This window comes from Cyprinus carpio, chromosome A3 (genome assembly GCF_018340385.1).
Source record: "Cyprinus carpio isolate SPL01 chromosome A3, ASM1834038v1, whole genome shotgun sequence".
NCBI lineage: Eukaryota > Metazoa > Chordata > Actinopteri > Cypriniformes > Cyprinidae > Cyprinus > Cyprinus carpio.
In genome coordinates, this window is record NC_056574.1 from 17,750,460 (window position 1) to 17,777,022 (window position 26,563).

Sequence of the window (26,563 nt, forward strand, 5' to 3'; positions counted from 1 at the left end):
TTCTCTATTCTTTATCTTTTTTTTTCATCTGTCCATTTGCGCGTGATCATTTATTGTTCATGGTTGTGTAGGTATCTGGAGCATGTGGCCTCTCAAACGTTCCTGTGCATGAAATTGATGTGAAGTCCAGGTGTGGGTTTGTTGGGGATATACTGTTTGTTCTGGCTGTCCGCAGCACTGTAAACTGACACTGTTGATCACAGCCAGGCCGTCACCCGTCCTGTGTAAATAAATGCCTTGATGGAAAGCACGGGGAAGCGAAAGCAACAGATAGTTGTTATACATGTGCTTGAGTTTGTGTTTGTTTGCCTTTAGAGCTTAGATGCTAGTATTCCTCTCCTGTGAGAGAAGCCTGCTGCAAAAGAAACCGACATGATACAATTTTAACCATTTTTGTAGTTCTTGTGTAATTATACAGTTTAAAAATTAGCTAAAAGGTCATTTAAAAATGGTGAAAAATTAGAAATGGTAAACAAACAGAACTAGAGATACACCTTCCCTAAACATTCTTATAAATTCTATACATAAAATCTTACTGACCCACTTTGTTTTTACTGGTGTAACCTCTCTATTTATTGCATTTTATATTTTACCACTAAATTAGATTTATCATGCTCTTACATGCATATTTGTAACATGTTATATTATGCAAGTTTAAGCCATGTTGCAGTGTTAAAGTTCTGTATCAGGGACGTTCTGTGACTCAGATCACTATTGCATTTGCGTTGTTTTGTGTTAAATCAATCTTGTTCCTATTTTGAACTACTTTTTTGAACTCAAGGTTTTTGTTATGTTGTTATGATGTTTAAGCACCTGAAGTCACACCATTTAACCTTGTGTGTTATGATAGACTCATCCCTGAAGCGTCATAGGTGAGAATGATTAGTATGAGACTTTGTATTCTGGTCACTCAGTGTCAGTTGTAACCAAATTGTTTGACCTCTATTATGTGATTTTTACTGCTGGGTTAATTGTTAACTGAAGCAGTGACTTCAGTATTTCATTAAAGCCCCTTTCACACTGCACGTTGGACCCGGAAAATTGCCGGAACATTGCCGGGTCGCCTTCTGTGTGAAAGCAAACACGTCCCGGGATTAATCCCGGGTCAGGGACCTAGTAACATTGCCGGGTTCAGTCCTGGAACGAGCGCAGTGTGAACAAAAGCCAGAAATAATGCTGTGTCGTAGTGATGATGCACTTTATCGCGCGACTCTTTTACCGGCTGTTTTGAATGAATATCAACGTTCCTGAGGAAAAAAATAAGTGCAAACTGTAACGAAGCAGAGATCAGTTAGCTCCTCACTTTCCGCGCTGAAGCTGAGATCGTTCACCAGCTTCAGTGAAAGTTAACGTGCCTAGCGTTTTTGACTCATACATTACACGTCACACCCTGATATCACGTGTCTTTACGGGACATTTACGGGTTGTGTGTGAAAGCACACACATATTCTGGGTAATCACTGGCAGTGTGAAAGTGCAAAATCTAGCGACCCGGGAGCAATTGCCGGGACACATTACCCGTGTATTTTCCGGAATCGCAGTGTGAAAGGGGCTTAAGTTTATATGTGGCTCACCACTTTCAAGACTTTCAAGTGGGAGTTCAGACTAGTGAACTAGTCAGTGCAAAACCACATTTTAATAATAGACTAGTCAGTGGGTTGCCTAAATGACTAATCGGTTTATGGTAATATCCACGAGAACATGTTTCTTTGATACCTTTAATTCTAAATTCATTCCATTTAAATCCCTGCCCCCACAGGAATAAATTACATTAAAATAGAAAATAATTATTATAAATTGCAATTTTTCACAACACAACTTTTTTTCCTGATCAAATAAATGCAGCCTGTTTTTATCTTTATAAAAACATTTTAAAAATATCAACAACCGCCATTTTTTAATAGTGCATTTTAATTTTTGCAGCTTACAGTAGCAGAAAGAAGTTTTGTGACCGATTCAAACACCTAAGCTTACAGATTCTATTATTTTCTTCTATTTTGTATCCTAACAAATTCACCTTATCCTTACAAATATTTGGAAAATGCAGATTCGTGCAGCTTGTTGCCCTGATAAAAATGTGTGACGTGGTAAGCCTTTGTGTCCGTGTGTGTGAGACTGCATTGTGGTCAGCTGCAGACAGTGCTGTGTTGTACAGTCCCGTAAGTCTGTGGGGCCTCCAGACAGGATGAAGAGCTCATATGGTGATTTTAGCCTCCCTCAGCAGCCTGGCCGGCTCCCACACGCCTTGTCTGGATTTAGGTTACTGTACAGCACCCGGTGTCACACTGCCACCTCCCCCAGGTCACTACCGTACACACACATACTGCTGCAGGACGCATTCTTTCAGCTGTTCCAAACAAGAATCGCTAAACACTGGGATTTTTTTTTCAGCCCGTCAGACTTTAAGATGGTACTTTTCTCTGACATGGCGCATAAGTAGGCCATTGTTTCTTCAGTGGGAGCAGTCCTCTCAGCTCATACGTGTCGCTATAAGCATCGCTCATATCTCTATATAGATGACAATTGACCGTTGGCCATTCTCTAAACTGACCGACATAAATAGCCTGTTTCTTTTCAAGCTTGTTTTTGGCCAATTCCTGCCGGTGCTCTCTGTGTGAATTGAGTGCACTCTGGAACCAATTAGCTTTCTCAAAGTGCAGACCAGACCTAGTTGAAGTCTGCTTGATAGCACAATAATCGTCATTGCGTGTTGTATCTGAGTACTTCGGACGGTGTCAGACAAGCTGTCATGAGTGCAAACAGGCGGACATCTGTCGGCATTGTCGCCATAAGGTTGCAGTCTCTTTGGTGTCAGCTCAGAGCTGTGATTAATGCGCTACACATCAGATTCAGGATGTCCTCCTCTTCCAGTCACTGCCGACTGAATGCATTCTCTCATTCCTATGTATTGTGCTTTTAACCGCTCAGTCCCCCGAGGTATGGCTCCGGTTTCCCTTCCTTTTCACGCCTGGTGACTCCGTGATGGGGAAGTCTGTCTGCCGGTCCCCATCATCTTGCTTCTTCCTAGGGGAGCTTGGCGGATCCACCGTGGAAGTTGGAGTGGCTGACCTGCTGTATCTTTGCCCGAGGAAATGTCTTGTCTATTCATGCACATGAGGAGGTTTAGCATTCCAGTTTACCCTCTTGACTGACAACTCATTTGTTCAAAGTTGGATGGGGATATATTTTTAAAGGCCTCTGACATTCTGATCAACCTTACAAAATGGCTTCTCACAGTTTAATCTTCATCGCAGTGTGAGGATTTGGCCATGGAAAGTGGAAGAAAGAGAAACAAAGAGCCCGGAAAGAAGGGTGGAAGATATATTTGGAAAAGCTCATGGATATTTCATTCGTGCTGGGGGCCGGACGTCTTGTGTTTCAGCACTGCGTATGGCAGGGCTTTACATGAGAGTGTGCAATACGGTCTCTCTTATATCCCTCCAGTCTTCATGCCACTGTAACTCAAACCGAAGCTGTGAATGGGAGGAGTGCTGTGTGTCATCTCTGAATCTGGCAGGAAATGAGTCGAGCAGGCCACATTCTTCATCCCCTAATCAGTCTAGTTCATCACTCAATTAGAGTGATGGCTTGCTTATGCGAAGTCTGAATGGTCTGTACTGTACTAATTAAATGTAATAAAATCAAAATAGCAATAAACAAATTGCAAGAGCTGCAAATTATTTAAATAAATGCATCCACTTTGCATTACAAAGTGAAGCCTGACATTGTCTTCATTGTCTAATTTTAGTTATTTAATTTTAGATATATAATTCATATACATATCATTTATATAATTTCATATCATTTAGTTATATAATAATAATCATACACATAATTTGATTTATTAACCCAATTTGAAGCAAAAACAGAATGTTCTGACAAGCTTTGTGAAGTTATACCACGTAAACTCTTCAGAAGACAGTCAGCTCCCCTCAGAAACACATTCATATAAACCCCAAATCAATATTGAGGATTTTCTTCCAATAGTTTGTACATCATGAACAGTGAGTCATCTGCCTGCTACAGTATTTTTCTCTGTGCGTCCGTCTTCAGCGTCTCTGGCCTGTTTTAACGGCTGTTAACAGACTTCATATTTTCACATAAATGACATTTTGGAAAATGATTGCATTGCAACACAGTTTGTGCAAGTGCAGAACATAGAGTTGCAATAAGGCAAAAAACTGTGTAAAGGCCAAAGTATATTTCGGCTGTCCGTGCACCGTCAACATTACAGTACGTTATTTTCGTCATCAAGAGGGCTCACGGACAGCCGCGCTCCCCGTGGTACTGTGCATGGGTGGAGCTCATCCGTCTGCGCTCATCTGTGGTTGAGTATACTTTTGAAAGCTGTGCGGACGCGGCTGTGCTTGAGACGGAAAGGAATGCTGAATGTGAAGTGTACTTCCTTAAAGGGTTAGTTCACCCAAAAATTTTAATTATGTCATTAATGACTCACCCTCATGTCGTTCCAAACCCGTAAGACCTCCGTTCATCTTCGGAACACAGTTTAAGATATTTTAGATTTAGTCCGAGAGCTTTCTGTCCCTCCATTGAAAATGTATGTACGGTATACTGTCCATGTCCAGAAAGATAATAAAAACATCATCAAAGTAGCCCATGTGACATCAAAGGGTCAGTTAGAATTTGTTGAAGCATCGAAAATACATTTTAAACTGTGTTCTGAAGATGAACGGAGGTCTTACGGGTTTGGAATGACATGAGGGTGAGTCATTAATGACATAATTAAAATTTTTGGGTGAACTAACCCTTTAAGTTCGGCCATCCTACACACACGTGACTGACCGCTCACTCGCACCAACAGGAGGAGGAGGGGTCAGTGTTACTCTCTACACTGCACTCAGCCTGAGGGATTCCTACTCTTTCAGTCTTTGAGGAGACATGCATACCGCAGGAACGTTATAATGGAAAATATTAGTGGTTTTGAAACCGTGAAATTTTCAAACCGCTGTATACGTTACCTTGAAACCGGTAATTGGCCCAAGCCAAGTCCATCTGTGTCCCATTCACTGAGAGAGACACTTATGACAAAGTAAGGAGAACTCATTTAAATGCTGTAATTTTGCATAATTTACTATCCATATTATAATGCATAATATTATCTAATTAAATGTAATAGTAGTTTATGTAATTAAAATTAATTTAAATAAATTCAATTAAAATAGTTAAAAATTGCACACTATTTGTTATTTGTTAGATGTAGCAGAACATTTTTGTGCCATGAGTAATAGGAGGATTTTCCACCTGATTACCACCGCAAGTATATTTCATACCTGTGGGAAGCACTGTAAGAAATGTTTGTAAAATGGCACAGTTTTTTAAATAACTGAAAGTACACTCTTAACATCAGTATGTCAAGCATTATAATATGATAATCAAGTATTATTTAATGATAGAACTTTAGAATTAAAACTTGAAAACCATGTTTGAATGCATATTATTCATTTTAACTGAACATTTTAACTGGGCTAGTGGTGTTTTTGGTCATTCAGTGTTTCTGTAAAAAAAAAAAAAAAAATTGGGGAAAAATTTTCAAAAATACAGATAAGATAATATTGATATGAATTCTACTAATAAGAGCTATATAAAACGCACTAAGGATTAATGTGCTACTGGATTCTTAAATATTAATCAGGTTGTGTGTGTTCGCTCGAACTGATTTGCTGAAATCAGTACAGGGACAATAATACGTGAGCACCAGGCAGTTTAGATTGCTGTTTGTGCATTTGTTCCGCCTACTACAGGAAAACCCAGCAGTTCTTAAAAGCTGAAGAATTCCAAAGGAACGCCATTATTTTGACAGGAAAATACAACAAAGAATATTGTTTACATGTAGTGCATCAATTCTCTCTCTCTCTCTCTCTCTGCATGTATGTTAGACAAAGCGACGGCGAGCCATGCGCCTTCACACTAGAGTTTACGGCACGTCAAATACAGGTGCGCTGCGCATCCATTGAGATGAACTAAAAAAAAATATCACAGATCGCTTGACGGAGAGTGCAGTTCTGAAGCGCTCAGTGTGTTCGGAGAGTGAAAATATATCTGTGCTAAATTTATACTTAGCCTCCAACTCACACACTGGCGAGTAAGATCTGAGAATTTATTAGCCGTTGGGTGATATTAGACCTCATTTAGTCGCCCAGACTGAAGCTTTAGACGCATATGCGAGTTGGCCATTTTGTTTAATATTTTTATTTAATGATGATTATTATTAGTTTAGTAATATTGATTACATAATTACTAATTTGTGCAGACCTACAAACAAGCACAGCAAACCTGGAGCCTTTAAAAAACACATTTTAGATTGTCGCAATAAAAAAAAAAAAAAACTCTTGACAGTACAAACAACATGCACAATAAAATGAAACCATTGCATCTTTTTGTCTCTTTACCTCAAGTCCATAATATCGTGCTTCAGTAATCTTTGTAATTTGTCTTATTTACAATTTAGTATGAATTTAAATTTTTTGTTCAGGGACTGAGCTGTACCTTCATTTATCCAAACCATTTTCAGAGAAGATGCTGATAATTTGTCATCGGAGTCGAATGTGTCAATAGCGAGTAAGCTTCGGCACAGAAATCCTCATTAAATAGACAGAGATAACAATCCCACTCTTTTTACTGTGCCCCTGCCTTACATCCTCCACCCCTGCTCATTGGATGCTCTGCTCGTATTGAAGAAGTACAGAGATAAATAACTGTTGGCTCATATTCTGGTGAGTTACACCATAGCGTGTCAGCTTTACAGTGCCCCCCCCCCAATGCATTAACTTCATATATCAGCAAACTACTTGCCTTGCAAACAGCTGCAGAACCCGTCAGAGACTCATTCCCATCTACTGAGTAATGTTCCTTTGGTTACACACGTGTTCTTTCGCTGATTAACTATGTTAATGGTCTTGTGAACTAGCTCTCTGCCCTTACGTCAAGTAAAGAAGTGCTTTTTATTAAAGTCAGGGAATAAGTGGGTAGGAAACTAAGAATAGAGCTTCTTCTGTCTGCCTTGCACCCACCCTCATCAGTCACTACCCCAGCTGTCCTAATGCAAGGTATTGAACACACTCTGCGCTGACTAGCAGAGATGATCTACTGTCTGGTTTTGCTTCAGGATTTTGGCAATTGGAATTGGCAACTGAGTACCAGATTTGTTTATCATACACAATTGAATTTTGATGGTTTCATGCTCTTGCTAGGCAATAATTAATTTCAAAAACTTGTCGGTCAGCTCAAACCATGTTCTTATTGCAAGCAAACTGTTTTATTGTAGTCTGTTTTTTTTTTTCCTTGTGTAGTTTTGTTTATGGTTTTTGAGGATGCATGACACACAGCCCGCCCCTGCCTAATATGTAGGCTATAGCTAGTTTATTTCTACCATCTTACAGATTTGTGTCAAATTTTGAAGTTTGATTGGGCACAGTCCCAGTCAGCAAAAAATAGCAAGTGGTTAGGATTCTTCTCTTCTGTTCTGTGCTGGGTCTATGTTAAGGTGTTGGCACGGTGTCAGTCACTATCGAGTTATGATATTATGATGAGTTGTGATTTATCACAGCCGTTTGGATATACACTTGGATACCCTTCTGCAGAAGCAAAACCAAATAAAACTAGATGAAAATCAGTTGGACTTAATAATATCATATTGGTCTATAGAAGTTTACATCCACCACAAATAGTTCTGACTCCCAGCTTTTGGAGTTAATGATTTCGAACTGCTAATTCTCTGTAATGAAATGGTTAAGATGATGGATGATCTCCCATGTCTGATAACACCATACCAGACTGTTTGGCCTCCTATCAAAGGGCTTAATGAAAGTGCATGGGCAATGCTGTTTGTACAGCCCCGGGCAGTTCTCCACGTACAGCACTGGGCAAATAACACCCGCCGAACTCACTGCATTTTTATGTGTGCGGCAGGGTTGTTTGTCAGTTTGTGCAGCTGGCCGGCAGGAACTCTGAAGTGTTGTGCATGTTTGTTCTGCCAGTCACGACTATGATTAGGCAGTGGTTAATGCAACAGGAAAAACCCTCTTTAAAGGCCCTACACTGGTGTGTACCGCTCTTGAACTTCATTCAGAGGAGCTCGGCCAGTGTTTGAGAATGGCACTCATGTGTTCCTGTTAGTAATTGTCATGTGGTCTGTCATACAGCTTCATTTTGAGGTTTTTGGCACCAAGTATTGTCTGGTTTTCTTCTCTGTTTTCTGAATTTAAAATCATTGCTGTGTTAACTGAGCTTACAGATCTATCATGTACAGGAATATATATCAGTCATCTTACTGATTGTCTCAAATTTTAACTGACAAACAGAAATTAAGACTTAAGACTTTCTTGTCTAGTTTTTGGCAAAATCCATTGGTTACATTTTGACATTTTTGCACTCAGTAATTAACAGAACAAAATATCCATCTGCTGGTCTGTGAACTAATTGGTTTAAATGGAGGGGATGTTACAGCCCTGGCTGCCTGTGATGAAAGTTGTGTCTGACAGCAAAGTTTCTGCCTCCATTCCTCCTTTGTTTCCATGGCTACATATGTGGAAAGCTCCTGAAGGAGAGCTAGGGTGGTAAAGCTTTGAAATATCTCCTGCATGTATATTTGATTACTCTGTGACTGCTGTAGCTACGCCTCTGTCGCTCCTGAGGGATCTGCCTCGGCTCCGTCATACCTGTGAACTTTGATCTGAGCCTTTTATGCATCATGGCACCTCCGCTTGGGTTATTGGTTGCCACAGTAACAAGTTATTGGGAGGTGATGGACAGCCTGGAGGCTGAAAGACATGATGGACTACGGAACCACCCACCCCCGCTCTCGTCTCTCCCTGTGAGTGCTGAGATGAATTTCACAGCTAATGAGGCACTGCCCTACCCAAATCATGGAGCTGTGTGTGGGTGCTAACAGAGGTATGCCGTTTGGCTCTTCTGTCCACAGCGATGAATTTCCAGCTCTCTGACCTTTTGAAGATCCTGTCCTCTCGACTCATTATTAGGGCAAAAACTATACCATGCATTAGGGCAGCATGAAACCTCAGCACACACCAATTAGTGGCTGAGCTTGCATGATTCCTGTTCTGTAGAAATTGGCTGCGTTTTCTCAATTTCAGCCAGTTTCTTCTTCACTGTATTGTCAGGTGGATTTCAATAAATAAATAGCCTTCTGCAGGGACAACGAGAATACATAAAAGAAAAGGGTACAAGTGCTTTTTGCTGTCTTTGCTGCTTTTTGTCTAGGATTCTGATTTTAACAGCAGGAACACTAGCATGTTTTCTTTGAAACACGCTGGGATCGAGGGAAGATGCTTCTGTTGTCATCAACAGGAACCAGTCAAAAAGATATTTTAATCTCCTCATGTCACTTCAAAACTGTATAATGTTCCTCCTCCAGAACTCAAAAGGAGATGGTTTTAAGAATATTTCAGCTGCTTCGGCCTTATAATAATAAAAGTCATTGGGGTCCAAAACAACATTGAACTCCACTGACTTTCATTGTGTTGCCATGGGAATGTTTCAGTATGTTTTTTGTATTCTGCATAAAAATGTTCTGCATATTTGGAAAAAATTTAAATTATTTTTGGCCAAACTGACCCTTTAATGTTGTAACGGTTCTCCAGTGTAATAATTACCACGACCCTACTAAACAAGGTCAAATGAGTGATTGGGCATAAAAGAATTTTCTGCACCATTACTCAGTTGGGTAACCATGTAAAGTGGTGAAAGGGACAGATTGCAATCATTTAAAAGTTTATTAGTATGTTCATAAATTGGATGGTTGCCAGACAAAGTTGTGTTTACCATGTCATGTGTTGTGCGGCATTCAAATGTACTGTGTCTGTTCTGACAGCACGCATGAATTAGCCCCGTGACCTCATGGAAGAAATGAAAAACTCTTTAGACGTAGAACACAGGTCTTCTCTGTTTGTCAAGCTGCACTGCATATGATGCCCCACAGCTTCCTGTTGTGCTGTGACTTTAGGGCAGTATAGGTGCTTGCACTTTGCTAATACCTCTTCTCCACTATTATGTACATTTTTCTTTTCCAAAATGATGCAGGTCATTGGTTTGCTATTACCGTGTCCTCTGTGTACACTGCAGTTTTGAAAAGATTAATTTTGCTGACCACACCTGCTCTGTCTCACACCACAGCGTGTCAAACATGAGCTGACACCAACCTTATTCACAAATGCTGCTTCTCTTACGTGCGCCAAATCCCATTGAAAAGCATGAAATCACATTGCAGCCTAACACAGAATGACCTTTGATATTTTCACATTAGGTGAAGGCTAGCCAAGAAAAAAACCCTCTCAAGCAGATGGCTTAAGCTTTGCATATCCAGGGGAAAGAAGTGCATTTGGGGTGCCGACTAACAGCGTTAACAGGAAGTCTGTCTGATTTATTCTGTTCAGGCTGTGCTGGGACGGCCCCAGCGGCCCCTCTTGAGGGACTAGGGGAATGGATCCTGGTCATGTCAGTTAGTTAGTGGAACGAGGCCCAGCTCTCTCTTTAAAGCTGTCTCTGCAGATAAATGCTGTTTTCAGTCACGCTCACATCAGCAGCAAAGCTTTTAATTACATCAGGCTTTCAATTATTTATTTTCCATGTACATAAATTCCCAAGTAAGTGGTGCATCTGTTGATATATTGAATGATTTGGGATGATAATGATTTTTTTTTCTTTTTCTTTCAGTATTATGTGCCAAGAATCTGGCAAAGAAAGACTTCTTCCGTAAGTATACCTCATTTCACAGTTATAACTCATTTTGATAATTCTTCATGTATCTTGAAAAAAAAGTTTGCTATTTACTGGCCCTCATGTCACTCCAAACCTGCATGGCTTTTGAATAATGTGCTGGTTGCTCTTTTCCAAATAATGACAATAAATTGGGCATTCAAGTTTCAAAAATGGACAAAAAAAGCACCATAAAAGTATTGTAGCAGTAGTCCACGATAATTGTGCACAATTTTCAAAGTCTTCTGAAGTCAGTCTGATAATTTGATCATAGTAAAAGACTAAAATTTAAGTTATTATTTCCTGATACAGCAGTGTGCTAACTGCATTAAAATCATTCAGGCCAATTTTGCGAATTGGATCAACCGTTTATTTTAAAAGAACAATTCAGTTCACAAATTGGATGTCACACTACTTCTCTCGAACTTTTATAAATGCGCCAAGGTGAGTTTGGGTGGAATAATGACACAAAGTTATCAAATGATTACAGAAACCGTGAAGTTTAGAGCATATTTCAGTTATACTTCCGGTTTCTTTTATTTTAGAGTTTGACAACAACAGTCCTCATACACTTTCACTTTGTGTAAATTCACATCTTTGTTGAAAAGAGTAGCAAGGATATTCTTCAAGTTCACCTTTTGTTTTTCACATAAAGTTAAAAGAGTTTGAAATGATACTTTTGGATGAACTATTATTCGACTTCAAATGCCCCTCAGAAATGACTGTATGAAGCATTTGTGATTCTGGAACATTAGTGCCTCTCTCCTCTGAGTAGTTCAGAGCCGCCCACTGGCTGCTTGTATCACTGGGGGAATTCACATCCTCATTCAGTGGCTCCTCATCAGATTCCACCCACTACAGCATGAGCACACTTCACTGTTCTGTACTCTGGGCTCTCCATCCCAGCTGTTCTGACTGATAGGCTTGTTTGCCCCACTATCCTCATCAGTGTGTGTCCCACATATTATTCATATGATTGGTGTGCGTCATTCATAGATCCTGTTTCTGTGCCATGTCCATTATGCTTCTCGTATTACAAAAGGCCACATGTGAATGTATGAGGAAGAGAGGCAAAACAAGACCAGTTGTCCCTGATAATAATACATTAAATTATTAGTCTTAATGTTCCACAACAGATGCAGCATGCATTTCTCAGTAGTCACCCCCCCCCAATCACTGAAATGCTTTCAGTGGAAATGCTCTTCAAAGCTTCATGCCACTGAATGAACGGTTCACAGAGCATGAGACTGTCCTTTCAATAACACTGAGCAAAAAGCATTGCCAAGGCTATGACTACACAACATAATACAGGACTCCAGACTGCACCTAAAATGATTGCAAATGGAACACGAAAATAAACATTTATGACAGTAATTTAAAATCTGATTACTGTTGGTGATGTCCCATGATGTCTGATACTCGAGTGAATTAATCATTTAAACACCTTAACAAATCTGTATCTTCAGTTTGAATAATATGACTAAGAAACACTCAAATATGTTACAAAAATACTGTTGGAAATTTTTTTAGCATATACATTAAAAGTTCACTATGCCAATCAGTTGTAAGGTGGAATCATTTTTAAGAGTGAACTTTGCTTGGGTGTGAATGTGTAAGCTCAGTGACATGAGCCATAAAGTGAAATTTGACTCTAAAATTGGAATATGCTACACACATTTTGCCCAGATTTTTGCTGGAGGATTCAGTGCTAGTTGCCAAAAGTCAGAGCCAGTCTACAGATATTGGCCATTTTGAGGCGACCGATAAATAATGGGCACACAATGTATAAAGGGCACCTTTTTTAAGCTTTGGACTATGATTTCATCCAGTCATATAATATCAAACAAGTTTAATATTTTGCACCAATTTTATAATGCATTGTTTTTGTTTGTCACGAGGCACGTTTCTATGCGAGAATGTTTTGGTCAGAACGACTTGAAAGTCTGATAGTGCTTGAGAACTTTAATCATTTAGTGTATGATGCACAGTTTTTTCTGTAACCATTTACAAAGTCAACAAGTGTATGATGTCTAGTGTTTTAAAATCTATTCAGAAGTCATGTAGTGTATTCCAGCCTGTGAGAGGACGGTGGGCAGTGAGAGGACGGTCTGTGACAGCCGAGTTTGTCCTCTGTTGTTTATTTGTCTTCCTGCCACACTGTCGTTCTGCTGCAGGTTTGCCTGATCCTTTCGCCAAAGTGGTGGTGGATGGCTCGGGTCAGTGCCACTCTACAGACACGGTCAAAAGCACATTGGACCCCAAGTGGAATCAGCATTACGACCTGTGAGCAAATTCCTCTATAAAGTTACTGACGCCTACTTTTGTTATGTTCTCAGTGGTATTCATGATGTTGTGCAGTTTCAGTCATTTAGTTGATCTTTAAAATAATGGAAACAATATTAGCTAGTGATTTTAAAAAGAGGGAATTGCTAAAGAGAGTCTTTCTGCAGGTATATTGGGAAGACAGATTCCATCACCATTAGTGTATGGAACCATAAGAAGATCCATAAGAAGCAGGGTGCGGGTTTCTTAGGCTGTGTGCGACTCCTGTCCAACGCCATCAGCAGACTAAAAGACACAGGCTGTGAGTGTGATACTTTTATAGCCTGCTGTAATCTCTTAATTGAGCCAGTTACATAGTCGTTACATGTCTGTGTATCTGTAGTCCATAAAAGTTTGATGACCTTGTTTTTATTACATCTTGTCAATGATCTGTCTCACCATCAGACCAGCGTTTAGACTTATGCAAGTTGAACCCATCTGACAGTGATGCTGTCCGTGGACAAATCGTTGGTAAGTATTAAGCAATGCAGGTAGAACTTGTGTAGATCAATGTGAAGACTTTTCTTTAACCATTTTGTTTATTTTTGTAGTGAGTCTGCAGACCAGAGACAGAATTGGCAGTGGAGGGCCTGTGGTCGACTGTAGAGGACTGGTAGAGAATGAAGGGTGAGCCAACTTTTGTCTTGAGGATGCACCTTTTTTTTTTTTAGCACTGACTGGCTGCCTGCCCAGATAAGGCGCTTTATTTGAGGTTCCTAAAGACCAGTTAGTTTCACAGTTCATCACTGTCTTGATCATCAATACCAAGACTGTAGATCTGACCCAGTGAAATGTTTGTGTAGCTGTATGTATTTTAACACCTGCTCTGTGTATGTGTATGTTTCAGGCCAGTCTTTGAAGACTCAGGGCCCGGGCGGCCTCTCAGCTGCTTCATGGAGGAGCCCATGCCATACACAGATCCTACAGGAGCCGCTGGCGGGGGCAACTGCCGTGCACTTGAGTCACCAAATCAGGAACAACGGCTCCAAGCACAGCGCATCAGAAACCAAGACTCCCGAGGGCACACACACACACCCCAAAATAGACCACACGGACACCAGTCCCCCGACCTCCCTGAGGGCTACGGTAAGTGTTAGCGTGTTATGAATGGGTGAGGATGAAATTTACCTGGATTTTGTTTTTTTTAAGCTTTTCATTTTTTTTCAGTGCTTTAAAACACCACTGCTACTGCAATCAGAGTACTGCTTTTGTAACAAATTAACTTTTTTCAGTACACTTCAAATTGCCTGGTGTGAGCAATTTTCCTGTCATTACATATAGTCTGCAGGTCACTGTTCTTTTTTGAGGGTTTTCAGTTTTGTGCAATAGGAGGTTTATATAAATATTTAACTCTAAATATATGTAGTTGTGCACATCCCTAGTGTGTATACCTGATCTCTTACCTACAGTACTGCTGGAATCCACTGAGACTAATACAGCTTACTGATCAGGGTAGAGGTTACTGAAGTGCAGTGAACTGGGGAGACTGAGCTCTGAAAGGAATCTATTCACTCTGGCACTGATGCTTTAGCTGAGCCGTGTGGCCGCTGCGGCCCGCATTACACAGGTGGATTGGCTGTGGTAAAGCCCCTCAAGTGTAACTGTGCCTGACCCTGTTGGTGTTGTGGTCGAGTCCTCTACCGTGACCAGTGGACAGCGCCAGTGTAATGAAATCTCAGACTAGACATGCCACACTAGCTGTGTGCCATCTGAGAACTGGAAGCTCAGCGTCCTGTTGCAATTGTTAAGGTCACTTGTAAACTGGCGTCTTAGTTAGCAGTGGCTCATTCACTCTTAACGTGTCTTTTCTCTTTTCTAATGCAGAGCAAAGGACCACCGTGCAGGGCCAAGTCTATTTTCTGCACACACAGACTGGCGTGAGCACCTGGCATGATCCCAGAATACCCCGGTAGGTTTAATCACCACCCGCCTTTGCTGAAGTAACGATTGCCCTTGTTTGATTGCTCCTCGCTGCTGTTGTGTAATCACTCTAATCGTAGCTCTTTAATGTCCACAATCAGCTAACTTGATCATCAGCAATCTCAGTTAATAGCTGCTACTGTTGACATTAAACTTAAAAATTTGCTCAATATTATAATAATGATCTCAGAAGCATGAGGAAAGGGACACAAGAGAAGAAGCCTGTGAGTGAGGAAAACGGGGTGGGAAATGAACACATGCCACCAGCTAAATGCAGATGCTTTTTGTGCAGTGGCAGGTTATTTTGCCTTAACAGACACTGTTGCATGTGACCTCTTAAATTGGTCAAATAACATGCTTGTATATTCAACACACACATGAGAGTATATTTTGAAGAAGTTCTCATATACTGTCGACTGTTTGTTTTCATCTTCAGGTGTACCAACATCTCTTTAAGGCAAGTCAGTCCACTTGGTGTCTTTTTATGTTATGCCCCGGGCAGCTTTTTTTCTAATTGGGTAATAAATACTAACTCTACTTGCATGGAGAAAGTTTACTTTTTAGAAAGAAAATCATACCTTTATTCAGCAAGGATGCATTAAATTGATCAAAAGTTATAGTAAAGTAATTTATGATGCAAAAAAAAAAATCTGTTTAAAAAAATGCTGTTCTTTAGAACTTTCAAAAGAATCCTGAAAAAAAGTATCATGGTTTCCACAAAAATATTAATCAGCACAACTCTTTTCAACATAATAATAGAAAGAAAAAATTTCTTATTGATTTCTGAAGGATCATGTGACACTGGAAACTGAAAATTCAGCTCTGCCATCGCAGGATTAAATTACATTTGAAAATATATTGATATAGAAACATTCATTTTAAATTGTAGTTATATTTCATAATAGTACTAAGCATAAGAGATTTTTTTTTCAAACATTACAAAAATCTTACCCACTCTTTTGAATTTAACAAAAATGTAAATGGTTGGTAAAATCTAAGTGTCTGGTAAAATCGGGCATTCACCTGCCATTGTGGCTGGTGGATGAAAAAAGTTAATTTCCCACCCTGAAAGGAGGTAAAAAGAGACACCATTATATGTGTTGAGCACCAAGTGTGATGGGTGCGCTTGCTCCTTCAGGGATTTGAACAGCGTGAGTTGTGAGGAGCTGGGCCCTCTGCCGCCCGGCTGGGAGATCAGGAGCACTGTGTCAGGACGAATTTATTTTGTCGACCATAATAATAGAACCACGCAATTCACTGACCCCAGGTTACACCACATCATGAGGTAAAACATTTTTCACATCAGCTTTGCTCTTAACATCTGATTACTCATTCCAGCTCTTAAATTATCCTATTAATTATTCACCACAATGAATAAATCATCCTTGTGTAATTAAAGATGCTAGTAATGATAATTGCTTGCTCATATAAGGGTTTATTCAATTAATTCTCAACATTTATTTAATTCCTAATCGTCCCTAGTGGGAGTGTAACCCAAATGATGCATGAAAATTTCATGGTCCAGTGTCTGGATAAACTGCTGTCAATGTGTGGATGTATTGGTGCACATGTGACATTTATGTGTTTTGCATGTAATGAGCAGCCAACACTCTCAGGGGAAGGAGTCGAGCCAGCCTCTGCCTGTACAGATGGAGGTCGGTATGGAGGAGGGTGACGGGGAGCTACCAGTGCGCTACGAGAGAGATCTGGTCCAGAAACTTAAAGTTCTCCGCCATGAGCTCTCCCTGCAGCAGCCTCAAGCTGGCCACTGCCGCATAGAAGTGTCCCGTGAGGAGATCTTTGAGGTACTGGCATATGGAAATGATTTTGTCATTGGAAGTGACTAGAGATGCATCACGGTTAGGTTTTCACACTGATGCTTGCTTTTTGGTTTCCAACAGTAGACGCCAATATCAGTATCTTGAGTAACACTGCAGTTTTTGGTCAGAGGAATATGAGACAGATAATTTTAAGAGAGTATGTCTGTTATTTTGTATTTAATACTTGATTTAGTTTAATACACATCACTGGTATTCCTGTGCATGACTCATCAGTGCACATTATTCCAAAAAAAAAAATATTTTATCCCAGTGTAGAGTTGATATGTTTGTGGTCAGTAAGATTTAAGTCTCGTATGTTCACCAAGGCTACATTTATTTGATCAAAAATATAGTCAAACCTGTAATATTGTGTAATATTATTAGAATTAAACTGTTTTATATTTTAAAATGTGGTTTATTCCTGATGGCATAGCTGAATTTTCTGTCTTCAATATCACTTGATTCTTATTTATATTATTCTGAAAAGCTGATTTATTAATACATTTCTTAGTAATATGGTACATTTTTATCATTCTTTAATGAATAGAAACATCAGAAGAACAACATAATTTGAAATGGATACTTTTCATAACATTATAAACTTCTATACTGTCACTTTTGATCCATTTTTACGAATCCTTTATGAATAAAAGTATTATTTTCTTTAATAATAACATATTGACTCTAAACTTTTGAATGGTAGTGCAGTAACTTGCTATTTGAAACAATCTTTTGAAACTTCTTTGATATAATACATATTATTTTAAGATAATTTACCGTTTGTTTCATTTATAAATTAAGTTTAGTATGTTATTTATGTAAATGAATGTTTCACTCAGAAATACATCACATTTCTGCTCTGTCTGTGCAACAGGAGTCTTATAGACAGATCATGAAGATGAGACCCAAAGACCTGAAGAAGCGGCTGATGGTGAAGTTCAGAGGCGAGGAGGGGCTAGATTACGGTGGAGTTGCTAGGTAGCATATGAATCTGTTCCATGCAAAAGGTTCTCATTAATTAATTTCCCCTGTGCCTCATTATTCCCCCATCTCTTTTCGTACGCCAGACTTGAGTTTATAATTTCAACAGTTTAGCTGAATCTCAGCCAGGCTTATCAGCATGCAGGGTATCATGTTCACGATATTGCAGGAGTTTAGACTGGACTGCAACCAGCAAGACTCAGTTATGTGCATCTTAAAAAAAAAAAAAAAATCTGACTTCTCTCTGAATTCCTGTCCTGTTCCAGGGAATGGTTATATCTCCTCTGCCATGAGATGCTGAATCCATACTACGGCCTGTTTCAGTACTCCACTGATAACATCTACACACTACAGATCAACCCAGACTCATCCATCAACCCTGTAAGTCATGCAGCGACCTGTTTCCTTTTCTCACCTAAACAAGACCCAGTGAATCTGTATGTTATGAAGAAATTTAGCAAAGGCTGTGTTTCTTGGACCACACTGTATATGGTTGTCATGTGTGCTATAAAAGGTTCACTCTGCTGCTGCAGGGTCTCATTAAACTTCCTCTCACGCCCTCTTCTGTTTTCTCAGGACCACTTGTCTTACTTCCACTTTGTTGGGCGGATTATGGGTCTGGCTGTTTTCCACGGGCACTACATCAATGGAGGCTTCACCTTACCCTTCTACAAGCAGCTCCTGGGAAAGCCCATCCAGCTTTGTGACCTTGAGACTGTGGACCCAGAGCTGCACAAGAGCCTCGTCTGGATACTGTGAGTGAATTTTATAAGAAATGCTCTAAGAAATAAAGTTTATTTTGCTTAAAGAAAATCAAGTCTTTTAGTCCAAGAGAGAGCACTTCTATTTCCCACAGACTTTTCTGTACCACTGTCGTGCTTGTCCCACTTTTATAGTAAAGATTTTGAAATGTGACCAATCTATCATCTGGCTGAAATTGGATTTTAAAAATATAGCAATTTTCAGCATTAAAATAATACAATAATAATTAAAATATCTGCAACACCAGTTAAAGGACACACCAGCTTGTTATTAGGATTTTTCAAATTTTAGAATAATAATAATAAAATAATACAATAATACAACCATCCAAATTCTGTAATGACACAAGTAGAGGAAGTATAGGCTTCATGCTTCTTCATGCTTGAGTACAGTGTTAGTATTTGGTTTTGGAAGTATTTGTTGTGCTGCTTTTTAATGTATGCTAATTTAAATGTAAAAATGCTGTTTTAAAATAAGAATATCATGAGAATCACCATTGCAAATGTTGGAAATTACAACAAAAAACATTCAGTGTGGTTAGAAAAACAGTTTGATATTTATATGTGGTTAATGGGTAGCCTGTTGAATGTAAGCAACATTATAAATAACTTTGCTATATTTGTCTTCTGTTTTTCAGAGAGAATGACATCGCATCTGTTTTGGACCACACCTTCTGTGTAGAACATAATGCTTTTGGCAAATTCCTCCAACATGAGCTGAAACCAAACGGCAAGAACATCCCAGTCACAGAGGAGAATAAGAAAGAATATGTGAGGTATGAAGAGGTGCACGCATGCGGACTGACCAGACATCGCAAATTCATGATCACGCTCTCAGAGACAGTCAGCCAGCAGAGGGCAGCAGTCACATGGCTAGTTGGGCTTGGCAGAGGTTTTAGAAGCCTCACTGCTTTTTCCTCTGTCAATTTGATTGAGTGAACCCTGGATATATAAGCTACTGCTCAAGAATGTTAAAGGAATGTCCATTTTTATGGGAGTCATTATTGTGAGTCATTGCCAAATAGAAATGAATCAGAGGTTGTCAATGGTGGACTGAGGGTTGCAGATGCCTGTTGGTGTTCTCCATGTTCCACTTCAAGTCTCCAATGATTGATTGTGTCTGTGTTAGGCTGTATGTCAACTGGAGATTCATGCGAGGCATTGAGGCCCAGTTCCTCGCCCTGCAGAAGGGCTTCAACGAACTCATACCACAGCATCTGCTCAAGCCTTTTGACAACAAGGAACTTGAGGTAATTCAGACACTTGCTGAATAAATAGGCTGATCAAGAGACTACTCTGACTATTATCAGACATTAAAAGGGGAGGAGGTGGACCGTTTGTACTATAATATAATGAATAGGAGAATCATAACACTAAATATGACATTTCAACCAATTGTTTTTTGTTTGTTTTTTTTCAAATTGAATTCAGACACTTAAACATACTCTTATTGCTCTCATGAAAGGTATTAGGAACGATGAAATCTAATTACATATTATTTGTGAGACTTAATGGCCAATAAGAAGTGTTTAAAATATTATGTCAAAAGCTTTTTAAAATTTTGAATGTTATCATTTAAAAGTTTGAGGTCTGTAAGGCTCAAGGCTGCATTTGTTTGATCAGAAATACAGTAGCATTGTGAAATGTTACAACAATTTTAAATAAGTTTTCTATTTTAGTATATTTTAAAATGTAATTTATTCCTGTGATGCAAAGCTGAATTTCAGTCTTCAGTGTCACATGATCCATCAGAAATCATTCTACTATGCTGATTTGCTGCTCAAGAAACATTTCTTATTATCAGTTGAAAACATGCTGCTTAATATTTTTGTAGAAATCATAATAATTTAAGGATTTTTTTGATGAATGGAAAGAACATCATTCATTTAAAATAGAAATCTTTCGTGACATAAATGTCTTTACTGTCATTTTTGACATCTTACCGAACCCCAAACAGAAAGAGCAGTGTATCTCCATCAAATGCCGTTCCCTGCCCCCTCATCATCATTTTCTGTTCTCCTTACGATCAGTAAATGTGTTGTAAAGGTCAAAAATAATTTTTGTTTCTCTCTACATTGTAGCTGATCATCGGTGGTTTGGGCAAGATCGATCTGAACGACTGGAAGGCCAACACACGGCTGAAGCACTGTGTGGCTGACAGTAACATAGTGAAGTGGTTCTGGCAGGCGGTTGAATCGTTTGACGAGGAAAGGAGAGGCAGACTGCTACAGTTCGTCACAGGCTCCACACGCGTCCCTCTACAAGGCTTCAAAGCACTGCAAGGTGGCTAATGGATAAGCCATGTGCACTTTCAATACATCTGATAGATGACAGATTGTGCTTGTCAATGTTAAGCTTCCTAGTCTGACACTTTTTAGCTTGTATTGGCCTTAATCCTAGTTAAACATTCCCTGACTTAAGGCAACACGAAACCAGAATTTATTCATTGTCCCTGAACTTATTATGCACAGTTTGTCAGTGCATGTAATTCTGAAGCAAAAATTTTTTTTTGCATGTGCATTATAAAAAGATCTTTTCATCATTTGAATGATTTTTCTTTATCCATTTAACTAATAAATCTGTAGCCTAACATGTTTCAAACATTTCCTGTACAAACAAAAATATCATGTTCAACCTTGTTATATTATACAACCAATATGATATCCTGCTGGATATTCTGATTTACTTTTAACAAAGCGAAATGAGTTGTGAATTTCATTGTCTTTTTAAAATAGGGTGTTCATGCTCACTTCTGTTGAGTGTGATGATTTGGAGAACAGTGATAACTAGAATGTATCTTTGTAGGTTCTACAGGTTCTGCAGGACCAAGACTCTTCACTATTCATTTAATTGACGCCAACACAGACAACCTGCCCAAAGCCCACACATGGTAAGATTTAGTCTTTCATAACTTCACACAGATAAATATATGCAAAGACACTGTTTTTGAAGGATCAAGAAAGTACAAATTATATTGTAATCACCCTACAGAAAACTCAGTTGCTTCAGTTTCTTAAAGGCACAGTTGTAAAAAAAAAATATTGTTTATTTCTATGGTCCAAAGAGACAGTGGATTGTCATATTACACTATTTGGTGCTGTACTGAAATTAAAGATACAAATGTGTGATGGAATGAAGTCTGAAATACTGACTTCTCTCTTATTCCTTCAGCTTCAACCGGATCGACATCCCGCCTTACGAGTCATACGAGAAGCTCTACGAGAAGCTCCTGACCGCGGTGGAGGAGACGTGTGGCTTTGCAGTGGAGTGAGCAAGTGCCCTGTCCAGCCAGGCAGCAATGGCAGCAAACCCACCAAACAGCCCCAGCCATCCCTTTCACCCCCTCCCCTTCTCCAGGACAGACAGACTGGTGTCTCCTGACAGACTTTAGCATCAACCGCCAGCCTGAAACTGCAACGGAGGGGAGCGACCACCCAAGGGCAAAACTCTCAAAGACTAATGATTCCTCACAACGTGATTCGGGAATTGTTTTCCCATTACCACAATAAGTTACAGAGAAATCTGATCAGCATTTATTTTGTTTCTCAGAAATCCAGTTCGTATTGTCTTTGTCACTGAAGCGAGGGTTGATAGCGTCTGACTGTGACGCGAGTATGTTTGTGCTGCAGTACGTAGAGCCTCACTGAGTCTGCGGTCTACATGAAGTAGAGCTCACGTTTTAGTCTAGGTGGAGTATTTTAACATACACAGAGCCTGTGACCATTAAACCAGTTTACCTACAGCAAATGCATCTTGGGACATGTTTGGTCTGCGTTGTAATGTTCGCTATCGTCTCCACTTATTTTCCTAATTGACTTTATTTCCTTGCGTCCTGTTCAGTGCTATAGGATGGCATTTCAGTGGTATCCATTTCCTGTACTCATCATCGTTCTCATCGTATCTTCAGCTGAAGCACAACGATCGTGTGCAGTCTAGAGAAGGACCCAAAGCCCTTGCAAAGTCAGCAGTTTCCAGAGCAAGCCAGTATTTTCATCACACAGATTTTTAAAAAAATTTTTAACATTGTTTTTATCCAGTGAGCATTTCTCTGTTGTCAACAAAAGGCCTATTTTTAAAGGTAATGTTTAATGAATGGTGTTTTAATATGCAGATTTTGAAGCAAGTCAACTTCTGGAAAAACATTCTGATCCATTGTGTCCGTTAACACACCTAAACTAGATTCCTTAGTGTAGCTTTGCAAAGAAAACGGATGTTGAATGTTTTGAAGAACCTCTTTTTGACCCCATTAATCTTTAATGAATCCAGCCATTATCATATGGTAACTTGGCATTAACCATTTTAACTTAACGTACCATGAAATTCAACTCTAGACTGTTATTCGTGTGTCTTTTTTATTTAAACCTCTGCTTCTAGTAACATTCAGCACTTTCGCTGGCGTCATGGAGCGTTTATTCCCCTGTAGGTGAATGTTGATGCTCTTCGGCTCCTAGCTGTGGCGGTACTTCTGCAGACTCTGATGGAGTGGGGTTTGGTCCAGGTTTTGGTGTGGTGAAAGAGTAGGGGAGTGTCTCGGGTTTCATTATGTAGTGCTTGACGTGCATGGCACCATATTATTCTTTGTAAATGTAAAGGATGAGCCAACCTCATAGTGTTCATTCAACCACTTTTGTCTTTGTTTTCCCACTTTTTTTTTTGAAACCAATTATTTATTACCATGTAATGTCCTTTTAAGTATTGCTGCTATTACCATTTTTCCATAGTTTTCAGAGAAGGCCGAGTTCTTGTGAAAGCTGTACACTAATCTCTTTTATTTTATGTATGAATCAGAGTATTTAAACCTGCTGCTGATTCTTCAGGACGTTAAGAGGACGGGTTCCCCCGACCTTTGACCTGGATGGAGTTAGCAAAAGATGTAGGCAGGGCCCCGGTGGTCATGTTCATATTTGTGATATATGCAATAAAATCCATCACCTTTATATTCTTGGTTCTGTCTAAAAATGTCTCTTTCCTCACTTAATATGTGTTGGATCAGTCAGAATTTGTGTCTTTGACAAGTTTTCTGTTTTTCCATAAGACCGTGAATGCCTAGAGCGGTGAAGCATTTTTAAACTTGCATAAAAGACAAAAGAGGTGACGTTTAATGTTGTGTTATTGTGGGAATGGCTAGTGAGCTTGAAGATGAGTATGGACTTTGCCTGAAGTTACAGTTGTTTTCATATTTCTCTAAAGAAAAACCTTTTTCCAAGTAATGTGACAGGTATCATCACATTGTACAATTATTAGGTCCTGAGTGTCATTGTTTATTTGATGCAAGAGTAATGTAACTTACTGTGTACTAAACATTTCTGAAAAAAATTCAGTGTAAATAAGATTATATTAAAGAAACTAAATTGCAGTCCATTTCTTCTTGCTCTTTTGTTTTTGGTTTTGTCTTTGTTTGCATATATATTGTGAATTTTATTTAGTAATGAATGTTAAAGCCATAGTTCACCCAAAAATGAAAATGTAATTCAGTTCAAGTTTATTTGTATAGCACTTTTCATGATGCAAATCATTGCAAAGCAGCTTTACAGAAAATGTAAGTTTCTACATTATATTTAATAATAGCTTATCAGTGGTGACTATCTCAAGTTGATGTCCATATGGCAGAAATGTACGGTAAAAATCGAGCAGTTTATGTCATGTAATCAAACAGACGGTGAACATTAACAGAATTTACTCACCTTCAGGCCATCCAAGATGCATATGAGTTTGTTTTTTCTTCATCTGAACAGATTTGGAGAAATTTAGCATTACATCACTTGCTCACCAATGGATCCTGTGCAGTGAATGGGTGCCGTCAAACCTTGAGTCCAAATAGCTGATAAAAACATCACAATGATCCAGTCCATCAGTTAATGTCTTGAAGTGAAAAGCTGCACGTTTGTAAGAAATGGATCCGTCAAGATGTTTTAACCACCCTGTTGTCCTCTCACATCAAAATATTTTCACTGGAGAAAGCAATGTTACGGATAGAAGACTCGTATTTTAAACTAAGACTATGGTTTAAGTTTCGTTGCAAAGACACAGATTTTTGCTTCCAGACGTTAATTGGCTGACTTGAGTTGTTTGGATTACTTGTGGATTATTGTGATGTTTTTATCAGCTGTTTGAACTCTCATTTTGACGGCACCCATTCACTGCAGGGAATATCTGTTTTACATCTTGGAAGGCCAGAAGGTGAGTAAATTTTCAACAAATGTTCATTTTCGGAGTAACTACTCCTTTAAGTAAAATAAGCTGACTGACCATCATAATTATGCACAGTTTTGTTTTATTTGTCTACAAAAATAATGAAGGAACTGGTGATTCAGAACATAATTTCCTTTGGTAACTGTGAGCACAAGCAGTGCCTTGTGTCCAAGGTGTTTGCAGGACTGGATTAGAATTACATTCAGACTGTTGACTTTATAAACAGAGTCAAAGTAACTGGCCTCGTGTGGGCATTTTCAATTTATGGCCTCTTATATAGATTTACTGTCTCCAGCAGTGTAAAAATTCTAGATGTGTAGACGTTACATAAAAAAATGGAGCAATATTTTGTCAGGAAGTAAAACACAATTATATTGGGAAACTCTTGTCATTATGTCAAGGAAAATATAATTGCCTTGTAATAATCATAATAATGATTGCTTACAATTACCTTAAGATATGTTTTCTTAATTGCCCAACACTCTAACAATATGTGCAAATGAGCAAACACTGTCGTAAAAGTTCATTGGAAATGCAACACTGTCTCAGCTAATGTTTGCTGTGTCTTTTCCGCCATTAAAAATGTCTGGAAAATTGTTGATGAAAAAAAAAGTTAATGACTTAAGCTGTGAATCCAACCAAAAAAAAAAAAAAATAAATTCTGCAATGTCCTTAGATGTCTTCCCTGCATTGCTTCCTGAAAGCATTTTGAAAATGATATCCACAGAGAAATGTTAGCAGACAGGAGACAGTGCCAAGCCGACAGTGGTGCCACAATCCTGCAACAGTAATAAGACTTTATGAAGAGGCATTATAAAGTCCCGTGACCTTAACCTGGGAGTTAAAATTAAAGCCAGAAAATGATGATGCTCCTAGAAGTAGGTGTTCATCCAGGTTATTTCCTGCAAATTTAAGAAAATGAGTTGCTCCTCTGTCTGTAATGAAATCAATGAGGATTGCGCTTGAGCTGTCAGGATGATGAAGACCAGATCTGTGGTTTGGTGAAGGGACTGTGAAGTCTGATCTCAGAGGTTCAGACAACATAAGAAGACAAGAGATAGTCAATACAGTTTAACCTTTTCACTTTTTGGGAGCTCAAGTGAGTTTTTGATATGTAAGATCAAATGCAGTGCGTCATACTTTACCTTGACGTAGTCATCACTGATAAACTCCCAAATATAATGCAGAAACTTTTATTTTCTGTAAATCTGCTTTGCAATGATTTGTATGGTGAAAAGCCCTATACAAATAAACGTGAATTGAATTGAATACTTTCCTGTAAATCATTCCTTGTGGATTACAAAAGAGCCTTCTGAATGCTAGTAGCAGACATCTTGAGGGATTTTGGGAGGAATCTTTGAAAATTTTACTCACCATTTACTCACCATCATGTCGTTCCAAACCGGTATGGCTTTCCTTCTTTCTTTATAACCCAAAAGAACATATTTAACCAAGCAGCTCTTCTCCATACAATGAACTTGAATGGTGACCTGAGATGTCAAGCAAGAGCTTTCTCACACAAATATTTGTATGGTTTTAAAAGTCTTGGATACAAGTGAACTATTTTTATGTTTTTTTTATATTATTATTTTTATGTATTTATTTATTTTTTATTTTATGATTAGTATTATTATTATATTTTTATTATTATTTTCTCTCTCTTTTTTTTTTTTTTTTTTTTTTTTTTTTGCATGTATGTGTGTCTTTTTGGAGCTTTGTTTTGGTCCTTAAATGGTTAATTAATAATTTACACAACCCTTAATACATCTTAAACCACCAAAAAGGGCTGACTGGCTTGCTACATGCCCCACACTGGTTCATTGTGCTCCATTC

The 26,563-nt window shown here is 38.9% G+C and overlaps 1 protein-coding gene across 5 annotated transcripts in view; it reads left to right on the plus strand.

The window, feature by feature from the left end:
• LOC109050906 (E3 ubiquitin-protein ligase SMURF1) overlaps positions 1 to 23,894 on the plus strand; it is a 30,281-nt gene extending 6,387 nt beyond the window's left edge. The window contains exons 2-19 of one of the 5 annotated variants that reach the window (XM_042721283.1): positions 10,693 to 10,731; positions 12,909 to 13,017; positions 13,185 to 13,318; positions 13,462 to 13,527; positions 13,608 to 13,683; positions 13,904 to 14,142; positions 14,881 to 14,965; positions 15,413 to 15,433; positions 16,115 to 16,261; positions 16,580 to 16,781; positions 17,671 to 17,774; positions 18,044 to 18,158; positions 18,354 to 18,532; positions 19,177 to 19,314; positions 19,668 to 19,788; positions 20,620 to 20,821; positions 21,353 to 21,428; positions 21,710 to 23,894. In XM_042721283.1, the coding sequence (XP_042577217.1) occupies positions 10,693 to 10,731; positions 12,909 to 13,017; positions 13,185 to 13,318; positions 13,462 to 13,527; positions 13,608 to 13,683; positions 13,904 to 14,142; positions 14,881 to 14,965; positions 15,413 to 15,433; positions 16,115 to 16,261; positions 16,580 to 16,781; positions 17,671 to 17,774; positions 18,044 to 18,158; positions 18,354 to 18,532; positions 19,177 to 19,314; positions 19,668 to 19,788; positions 20,620 to 20,821; positions 21,353 to 21,428; positions 21,710 to 21,809 (2,153 nt within the window). In that variant the 3' untranslated portion in view covers positions 21,810 to 23,894. Of the gene's footprint in view, positions 1 to 10,692; positions 10,732 to 12,908; positions 13,018 to 13,184; positions 13,319 to 13,461; positions 13,528 to 13,607; positions 13,684 to 13,903; positions 14,143 to 14,880; positions 14,966 to 15,412; positions 15,434 to 16,114; positions 16,262 to 16,579; positions 16,782 to 17,670; positions 17,775 to 18,043; positions 18,159 to 18,353; positions 18,533 to 19,176; positions 19,315 to 19,667; positions 19,789 to 20,619; positions 20,822 to 21,343; positions 21,429 to 21,709 lie in introns of all 5 variants that reach the window. The other 4 variants (XM_042721277.1, XM_042721285.1, XM_042721284.1 and 1 more) reach the window with 4 other exon arrangements.
• Positions 23,895 to 26,563: the final 2,669 nt, after the last annotated feature.